At 41.4% G+C, this 10,278-nt stretch overlaps 1 protein-coding gene across 1 annotated transcript; it reads right to left on the reverse strand.

The window, feature by feature from the left end:
• Positions 1-2,395: 2,395 nt before the first annotated feature.
• ddx56 (DEAD (Asp-Glu-Ala-Asp) box helicase 56) lies at positions 2,396-9,570 on the reverse strand. The gene is made up of 14 exons (XM_062528131.1): positions 9,486-9,570; positions 9,091-9,252; positions 8,828-8,982; positions 8,480-8,650; positions 8,190-8,280; positions 7,511-7,752; positions 6,609-6,758; positions 5,846-5,959; positions 5,610-5,701; positions 5,373-5,446; positions 5,068-5,157; positions 4,788-4,893; positions 3,607-3,710; positions 2,396-3,287 (listed from the first exon to the last, which is right to left on the reverse strand). The coding sequence occupies exons 1-14, from the start codon at positions 9,540-9,542 to the stop codon at positions 3,204-3,206; spliced, it is 1,692 nt and encodes a 563-aa protein (XP_062384115.1). The 5' UTR covers positions 9,543-9,570; the 3' UTR covers positions 2,396-3,203.
• Positions 9,571-10,278: the final 708 nt, after the last annotated feature.

A 10,278-nucleotide genomic window follows, 5' to 3' on the forward strand; every position in this document is an offset into this window, starting at 1 on the left:
ATTTAAGCATAGGCCTATAACAAACTCCTGTGATTGATATGTCATTTTTAATTTTATGTTTCTGCCCCACCAAAACGTAGGCCTCCTCCGCTGATGGCTTATAGCCTAATGACTGATACTCAGCGTTAGTGCCGTGGTGGCAATTTGAATGCATTTAGCCTAGTGTAAATCTAGGTTAAATGTTGATAACCGCCATGTCTCCTAATGACTTACAGCACGCGAGAATACACGAGATTTTAATTAAGTTAGCCGAATGTAATGGAAACACCGCAATTGCGGAAATTGTGATTTTCGACATTAAGACAATATCGACAAAGTTTTTGCGCATATTTGTAATGGAAACGCAGCTACTGTGAAGGAACAACGGTTAGTGTGTCAACTAGAGTGTCAACTAGCAGATAATGGAGAGAGTGACTGAAGGGAGATTTTTAATTTGCTCCCTTCAGTCCCATAAATGGATGTGCTTGAAGTTAGATTTGAGTTCATACCTCAGTCAAGCGAAGCCCGAGGCTGAGCCACAAAACATACTGTAGTAAAGTATGAAAATCTTTACCTAAGCTCATTATTATAAACTTGAATCATAATTTCACATGTAAAATCTGTCCAGTCTGTCTATTTAACTTGACAATGGATAAGTTAGCCTCCACGTTCTGAGGGGTATACTTCGAAGCAGGGTTACTGGTTTACCCTGGTAACTTCGGCAGTAACCGCTGATCTCCAAAAGAACGCTCTCCTGCATGCATTGCCTCTAAAGTCACGTATTGTTTTGAGATTACTGGTCACTCCTGAAGTTACCTGGGTAAGCCGGTGACCTCGCTTCGTAGTATTACCCCTCTGTCCTAATGAAGCACGCCACTCTCCAGCTGACCGACAATCTTCACTAGAGCCTGATTGTGAGGGATGTGGTGATCACCTTGCAGATGCCAAGCTGTCAACCCTCACAACACCACAAGTGTTCCACTGTGTGTTAACTGTGGTTTGAGCCATGCTTTGCGAAGAACCATCCAGTTAAACCATAATGGCATCAAGGCGATTGGTTCAGCTTACAGCAAAACAACCCACCCCTGAGAGAAACCACAAGCACTGTCCCAATGTGAAGTTTCTTGCACAAGATCCAAAGTTAAGTTATCCATAAGAACATATACATGCTTTTTGATCAGTTCTGTAAATCCCCTGTTAAAGCGCAAACATCTCACTGCTGCCAGGCACATTTACTAACGTCGAAACACTTACATTTAATTTTGTCATGTTGATCATTATCCATAACTCACCACTTGGATAGCTGAGTTGAGGGTTTTCAAAGTCTAAATTGAGCTGTTAAGGCATACATTGTCACATCAGGCTTGTTAAGTTAACCAGGAACCATTTACTTTTTTGTTTTTTTGTTAAGATACACCTACAATCATATGTCGGCACCAAAACTAAAACACAGTTCACTCCAACATTGCAGTAGCCCTTGGAGTTCTTGGGCCTGTAGTTCCTGCCCTTATGGAACCTTAGCAAAATAGGTGTCTTTCTGTGTGTGTAGTCCTCTGTTTATTTCAATCGATACAGAAAACTTTGTGACAAGTATTTGAACACAGGACTTGGATGTTCTGATGATAATGCAGTGCAGCAGTTTGTGTGTGTGTGTGCTTTGGTGTTTTTTTTTGTGCGTGTGTGTGTGCACGTGTTATCAAGGGGCTAGAAATATCCCCTACACCCATTGCTTCAGGGGGGACCTTTAGAGGTGCCTTTTTTTGTATAATTTGCCAAATTGTATTGGGCCATTGCCACGCCACTTAAGCAGGGTAGCAACGTGATTGAAGCATTCCTTGTGTAACCGATTCTAAAGCTGCTTGTAGCACATTTCCTTAATGTTGTGACATTGTTTGAGTGGACGGTTTAGCATATAAAGAAGCATAAGATACACTCCAATGTACCTGACATTGACTAATTAATTTTCTGCTCCTTCAAAATGGTACTATGTTACGAAATTAGAAAATACAAATCCTTAGGCCTACAGCTATGTTGGTAAAAGGCACAATGAAAAAAAAAAATTATTCAGTGACGCTTATTCCTTAGTTTCAGCTAAATTAACATTTCGTTGATATAACGAAAGGAGGATCATAAACGCATTTAAATGTTTCATATTAAAGTATTTTTTGTAACCTCTGCATATCACACCACAAAAGAACTGACCACTATTACCACTTACAATGAAATATGCTTCTGTCCGTGTTGCCTTATTTTAGCGGCGTTGTCATGTCCTCTAAAGAATCCAAGAAGTGCACATGCATCCTCCGACATGATGTATGTCTATAGTTGTATTATCAAAATTGCCATTATATATATTTCCCAGAAGATATGTGAGACAATGGAAACAAAGTGTTGTAAAATAACTCATAAATGTATGTAAACATTATGTAACATTTTATTTTTATTTGAATTTGTGAACTAATGACTAATTGTTTCTCCAAAACAGGCTTTGTATTACCCAAATGAACTGTATCTACTATTGAACCATGCCAATTATGCAATTGCTGTATGGTGAAGAAACTTGTTTGTCACTTCAAATTATACAGACAACACTTTGCAAAAAATGGTCAGCTCCTTATTTCTCTTCATTAATATAAACGTATATTGGAAATACACAGTTTGCTCTCATTATAATTAACTTACATTTGGCTCATAGAGCCACTGCTTTTATTGTAGTAGAAGAATGCAATCTGAACCATTCCACAGAGGCTAGTCCATTGAGCATACACAAACCAAGCAAGAGTAAGGCCCAACATCAACTTGACATTTTACAACTGTACAAAAAGTCTAGAAAATATCATTTTGGCAAGTGATGTGTTACACTGAGGGAAACAGACCTAGCAAGTCACGTTTTGACCTGAAAATACAGGTATAAACAGTGCAAGAGTACCCTTCCCAGGCTCTGCCTATTAATCAATAGAATTCCTCAAAAAGATATTTTAGTCCATGACCCCTGAAACATGTTTAGGGATATAACAACTGTCTATAGTTGCCTTTAACATGATTTCACAGAACATCTTTGCCTCTGTGCAAGTGTTGTCAAGGAGGTATGGCAGGAGTATTGCACCTTGCGCACTGCTGAAACTCCAGTCTCTGCTCATGCAGTCCAAGTAGATTGATGGCAGGGGACTTGAAGGTCTTAACGGACAAGTTCCTTCAAGCTATATCATTTCCACAAAACAGCTTTAGGATTTTCCCTCTGCAGTGGCTTTGGATTTTTTGGATTTGAAGCGGAACGTCTTCAGCGGGTTCTTGCCTCTGGCATTTTTCTGTGAGCACAGGAGATGACAGTGTGATTATTATGTTTAACTTCCAATGCAGCTGTGCTTATAAAGCCAAATTTGACATATACAAAAAGTTTCCATACGAGTACAAAAATCCACAAACGTGAAGGTTACACTTAAAAGGCTTCATATGGAGGACTCGGAGGACTGATAATGACATGAATGTAAACAATTGTGTTCTGGCGAATTCAATATATCTCAAAGGAATAGACCAAGTTATTATGCCCTGAAATAAGTCTAAAGTATTCACTCTAAGCAGATACAACTTCAACACTTCACAAACAGAAAACAAGGCAGTTCTGACCTTAAAGTCACTTTTGATAACGCCTCCGGTCTTGGGCTTGAAAGTCCTTACTCTTCTCTTGCGCCCAGTCAGCGGGTTGGCAAGTCCTTTAAGTGTGGGCGGGACTAAGAAGGCACACAAAATATACACGTTGAGATCACAGACGTTACACCTCCACATAATTTCCAATTACTTAAAGCGTAAGTTTGGCGGAAAATGAAAATAAAGCTATTTTCTGAATGAAAATACATCAACTAAGCCGTGGAGGAAGTAATTTTCGCTCATCACGCAGTACAGAGCTAGCACTGGCAAAAGCTACAGCCCAAAATTGCAAACAGTGGGTTAGCATGGGGCTTTCAGCCATGCGCTTTCAAAATCGCATTTTTAAACCACTAACATTGCTCAAACAGCGGCAAACCTCGTCAGCAGCTTGCTCTAGGTGTCTACACCTAAAACGAAGCACCAATCAGTCTGTAAACTTTGGAATAGTCTGTATACACGTAGAATCAGTTCGAGACCGCAACCCAATCTGAACCACAGAAATGTCACCCGAGATTCACATGGAAGCACGGGAGTTATTCACACGGAAGCACGGGAGCTATTCCAAAATCTAACATTGCTCAAAACAGCGCCAAACCTCGTCAGAAGCTTGCTCTAGGTGTCTACACATAAAACGAACCACCAACAACTTGGCTCACGAACCCGACGTTTATAAAAGAAGACTGTTATGAACACTCCAGTCCCTCACAAAGGAAAGTCCACGAGATCTCGCGTGACATTTCTATGCTTCAGATTGGGTTGCGGTATCGAACTGATTCTACGTGTATACAGACTATTCCAAAGTTTACAGACTGATTGGTGCTTCGTTATGTGTAGACAGCTAGAGCAAGCTGCTGACGAGGTTTGCCACTGTTTTGAGCAATGTTAGTGGTTTAAAAATGCGATTTTGAAAGCGCATGGCTGAAAGCCCCATGCTAACCCACTGTTTGCGATTTTGGGCTGTAGCTTTTGCCAGTGCTAGCTCTGTACTGCGTGATGAGCGAAAATTACTTCCTCCACGGCTTAGTTGATGTATTTTCATTCAGAAAATAGCTTTATTTTCATTTTCCGCCAAACTTACGCTTTAACTTTCGTGTAACAGCGATCAGATTTCATGAGTTAATCTATATAACATTTATGCTTGTAACAGGTTAACAACTTACTCAAATAGTCTGGAACGTTCTTCATATGCGGTTTAATCACTGCAGGATGAAGGTCCTTGTCATGGCGCAGAAGGTGAAGGTCTCTGGGATTGTCCTCAAAGTATGTCTAGAAATGTAAAAAAAAAATAAATAAAAAAAAAAAAGGAAATGGACAGGAATGTTACTGGAAAGAAAACAACTGAATCTGATTAGAATGGATTTGAGCTCTGAAAAACAAATCAAAGCAATTCAGATGCCTGACACTAACTGATCATCAACCAGATCATGATGTCAAGGTTACCTTCAGCTTCTCAGAGTTCAGCAGCTCTTGCTTGATCTCCTTCAGTCTGGCTTCTTTAACCGACTGTTTTGTAACGGACCGCATGGCATCCTACGGGCACATGTTTATCACGTTTATCTTAGTCACTGCTCATGAATGACATCCATTGTTTGGTAACATCCAAACAATGCACAGCAAAACCTGGCTTCATGCAATGTCCACAGCTGCTGACAAGTAAATCAATCAATCATTTCAACTCCAATGACAACTAAAAAAAACAATGAATCACGTGCTGAGCCACAAACAAAACAATGTGGTCTACCTACCCGACAACGGTATCTGAAGCCTTCAATCTCCTCCATTTTAAACCCATATGGTTGCAGCGCACACTCTGTGTTTTCTGTGATCATGAGAAAGAAACGCAACATTTGAGTCATTATCACTGTATGTTTCTGCACTATCATCTCACCATTACAATCACTACATTTGAGTTACGTTAATCACATTACATTCTTTTCAACATTAAACTTTTGGCTCCAGAGCTAAAGGTCAAATGAACCTACCTGTGAGTGCACTTTCCACCTCCTCCAACAGAGGGAGTTCTGTGTGGGAGACAAATGTTAGGGCAGTTCCAGGGTTGTCTGCACGGGCCGTTCTGAAGACAAAAGTGAAGGAAAGTGAAGATTACATCAAGTGAAGTCAAAATGTATTAGGTAATAATGTATCAACAGACAACTAACAACAAAATGTACCAACAGACATGCGTTTTTTAATGCCGTTAAGAGGCAAAGAGTCTCACCTGCCGACACGGTGAATATAGGAATCGACTGTGAGCGGGAAGTCAAAATTGATGACGTTGGCCACATTCTGGAAGTCTATGCCTCGAGACACACCATACTCCTGATCTTTACTCCTGCAAAAAAGAACAGACATATCACTATTCATCTCATTCCCCACTGTATTACTGTGTGAAAGGGGCTAAAGACACACTTGAATAAGAGTTATGATCATTTAATATTATCTCAAAGGTATTTATTACATAATAGGGGTGTAACAGTACACAATAACGATCACTGTTAGGAGTGTTCCTTTGTTTTGAGGTCACCATTCAGTTAATTTTAGGTACAGTAGACTAAATCTGTCGGTACTGCTAACCTACAGTTCACTGATAGTAGTAGTGTGTTTTTCTCTAAGCACAGCGCTAGTTGGATGAAGTAACTCTAAATACCGCATTTGCAATGATACCCAACTTTGTACCTTAAGTAAACCTCTCACCACTGTAAAACAAAAGGATGTGATGGATTTATACTGATCACCATCAAACGTCAGCATCCATTGCCATACAAAATGGTGCAAAAAATTGTTACATCTTGATTTTGGACATTACAAAAAATAAACTAATATTCCTCGCATCGTTTACTGTGAGGGAATACATAAACCTTAATGTTTGTGTATTGTGTCAAAAACCTCATCATCTACAGAGCAGCCTATAAACAATGCATAACACAACATCTATTTCCACGTCATGTCTTATTTCTCGACCTTATTTTCCGCTCACTTACGGTCCTCCTTTGCCTGTAGTCTTCTTCTTTTTCTTCTTGCCCTTCTCCTCCTCCTTCTTGACTGGTTCTGTGGGATTCTCCAGGCCCTGCTCATCTGTGGCGATGATGTAGTCATAGAACCCCTGATTGAACTGGCTGATGATGTGACACCTGTACAGGACAGCATTGATATAATCATATGAGCATTACGTACTGTATGCAGCAAGTAGTTTTAACCGATTAAGCGTCTAACATCTATCTCTAGATTAAAATGTTAGTACTTTAAATGTGTTTTAAGGATTCTAAACCAAAACAATTTTCACACACAGCAAACATCTCCTTCCCATCCGCTAGCTGCCTGTCTGCCTAGAGCCTGGACCATAAAACAGAAACATTTCCAGCCATTCACCAACGAGATGCATGAGATGAGAGTTTCAATTGCACGGGAGGGAGGGGCGAGCTAGTAAGTTCTCCGTTTTGTTTGAATGTCAACATTAGTAACGTTATTCGATATCGCTTAGCACCTGTAACAGCTGTATGCTACATGAAAAGCTTTTCAACCTGATGTATTTGAAACTGTGAGTGGACCTGGTAAAATTTTTGCAAGTGCTGCTTAGCACAGACTAGAAAATATGCCATATTAACGCATTCTCGAGCTTTCTTTAGTTTTAAACATTACATATTATTATCTCAGTACTGAGGAGACATCTATGAATCATACCAATTGGTAGGAAGTTTGATTTCTTTGCTTTGAAAGAGTATGAACATCCACGGGGACAACTTAATACTTAATTCTAATACCTTACGGTTCTAGGTTTATGCACAAGCAAACCATTCAGATGCGCGCATGCACACACACCCCCCGCACGCACATACACACACACACACACACACACACACACACCCCACACACACACACACACCTGGAGTGCACGGGAAGCTCCGAGTTCAGCACACAGGCCGGGATGCTGAACTGCTCGAGGAAGAGTTTAAGTCGGTAGCAGCGGTCCACGGTGCCCACGAACAGCAGCGTCTTGCCGCGCACCAGCCGCAGCTTGAGGAGCGTGTAGATGAGCAGGAACTTGTCCTCCTCGTCACACTTCACGCTGTACTGCTGGAGCTGCGAGCTGTCGGGCAGCTGAGAGCCCTGCAGCTTCAGAGTCACCTGGAACACCAAAGCAGACACTGTGGTCACACCGCTCACTGCCAGAAACTATGTTTAGAAAAGCGCTCTATAAATAAAGATTATTATTATTATTATTATTATTATTATTATTATTATTATTATAAACGAATGTGGACTCCACATGGCCATGCATTCAAACCAGGATGAACCTGCATGCCAAACACTGGCGATTTAATTATGTAGAGTAGACTATGTTTAATAAAGAAGAGGTGAGAAATGCTACCCAGTGAAAAGTGCAAAACATTCTCAATTCCAAACATCAGTACAAGACTCCACAGGCACAATGGTGGCCACAACAGATACTGCCGTTTCATCTCAATCACAACCAAAGCCACAAAGTGTAGGTCTATGCAGCAACACTAAGCTACTGTTCCTTTGACAAGTGGGCAGCAGCGTCAATATAACGCAGTACTTACAGGGTTGTGAAGCACCAACTCCTTCAGGGCCTGCACATCCTCATTTAGTGTGGCAGACATGAGGAATGCCTGGTAGATCTTGGGCAAATGACTAGAGAGGAACAAACCCAACATTGTCACTCAACTGACATGCTTAAGAGTTCAGAATGTATACGTTCAATGAACACTGCATTTATCACATTGTAACTAACACATTATACAATCAGCCCCTCTAGTTCCAGATGTAATGCATGAGATGATAAATAACAAAACTAATTTTACACATAAAAAGCATATTTACAAGTTCATACCAAAGCAGGCTCTTCAGGTCTGCCTCAAAGCCAAACGAAAAGACCAAATCTGCCTCGTCGATGACCAGCATCTCCAAAGAGGAGTGAAGCACCAGATTCTGGGCATTAATATGGGCCATCACTCGTGAGGGTGTCCCCACCACCACGTCAGGTTTTTCCATCAGGATAGGTCTAAAGCAAAAGCACAGCAGCTTGTAGTAGGTTATGCTATAACATTGCCATTATACTACACAATTAAAACACAGTAAGACTCAAAGCCAGTAGAGCAGGGTATAAACGTATTCACATCAAAACTTTCAGTTTAGTGTGAACAATACGATCTAAACCTTCAGTGCAGTGTGAACTTACTTCTGAGCGGATATGTCTGCCTTGCTAGAGATGTCTGCAACTCTGACATCCCTAGCGCAGAAAGCTGTAAGCTGGCGAACCATGGTCTGGACTTGCTGTCCTAGTTCTTTGGTAGGCACCAGTATCAAAGCTCTAACAGCCTGTTCGCGCACGGTCTGTCAAACAAAACAGGGAATACTTCAGTCATTCAACAGTCCATAATAACAGCAGGAACCAACAGTCTGATTGGCACTGACTTGATGTGTAACAGCAGCTTGACATACCTGTTTAGACATCAGGATCCGCTGAATGACGGGGACAGCATAAGCAGCAGTTTTACCAGAGCCAGTCCTTGCTCGTGCCAGGAGGTCTTTGCCTTCAAGTGCCAGTGGGATAGCTTTCTCCTGGATCAACGTGGGCTGCGCCCAGCCCAAGTCAGCTACAGCCTGTAAACAAACACATAATTGCTTGTCACCAAGAAGTCGAAAGTCAAAAGGAATGAGAACCAATGTTGGCATTCGAAGGCAACAGGTCAACGATAGTCCAATATGTATGCTGCTAACCCAAAACGCTACGTACGCTCCCTGCAGTGGGAATCTCAGCGCTCTACACACAACGCATAATTTCAAGGGACACGTAGAATGACAGATCTCAGCAGGAGTAATCACACAAATCTAACCTTTAAAAGGCGATCATCTAAGCCCATCTCATGGAAGTCCACTTTGTCGGCAGCCATTCTCACACGTGTGTTTTTCTCTCGCTGAGTTCCGAGGGAAGAGTACAGTGGTGGCTTTGATAAAAAGAAATACACTGACACCTGCTGGTGGGGAGGTCAACATGATGTATAGGATACTCTTTTCCTCGAACTCTAGAAAAACGCGTGAAAACGTAAGGGTGATTTTAATGTATGTTGTATTCAATGTTACTATAATGAAATCCTCAAGATGTTATATAGACGCAGGCACATTATTTAATGTGGGATTTGCATTTGTCTCCCTGCATGATTATACTGTCACAAATGCATTTAAAGGAATACGCCACCCAAAAATGAAATTAAGCTAGTCTCGGTCACCCCCAGAGTTAGAACAGTGAAAAAAACCCGGTTAAAATCCGTCCGGGCATTCTCCTGCTTTGGGAGCAGCGATGTTAGCTTTAGCTTAGAACAGTTGCTGTAGATGAAGGGTGTCAGTGAGCACGTCCTCCAAAAAAGTGACCGAGACGTCTACATTTTTTCTAAATATATTTTGGGAGCCGTGTGTTCAAAACGAGTACAAATCATAATGCAAAATCGAACGAGACTATTACCTGGGCAGATCTTTACTTGGAACTATGTTCAGCCTCATCGCCGACGAAGCACCGCTAGCTAGGCGCAAAGTTCTCACGTAGCAGTCTTGTAAACTCCCAACTAGCTTCGACTGGAACTTCACAAGTGGTGCTACGTGAGAACTTTGCGCCTAGCTAGCGGTGCTTCG

Source organism: Sardina pilchardus, chromosome 23 (assembly GCF_963854185.1).
Source record: "Sardina pilchardus chromosome 23, fSarPil1.1, whole genome shotgun sequence".
NCBI classification, from domain to species: Eukaryota; Metazoa; Chordata; class Actinopteri; order Clupeiformes; family Clupeidae; genus Sardina; species Sardina pilchardus.

Coding starts and splice junctions, on each gene's coding strand:
- ddx56 (XM_062528131.1), bottom strand. CDS start 9,542: ATGGCTGCCGACAAAGTGGACTTCCATGAGATGGGCTTAGATGATCGC. Junction 8,983..9,090: donor GGATCCTGATGTCTAAACAG/GTATGTCAAGCT, acceptor TTTGTTTGACAG/ACCGTGCGCGAACAGGCTGT. Junction 5,447..5,609: donor GGTGGAAAGTGCACTCACAG/GTAGGTTCATTT, acceptor TCATGATCACAG/AAAACACAGAGTGTGCGCTG.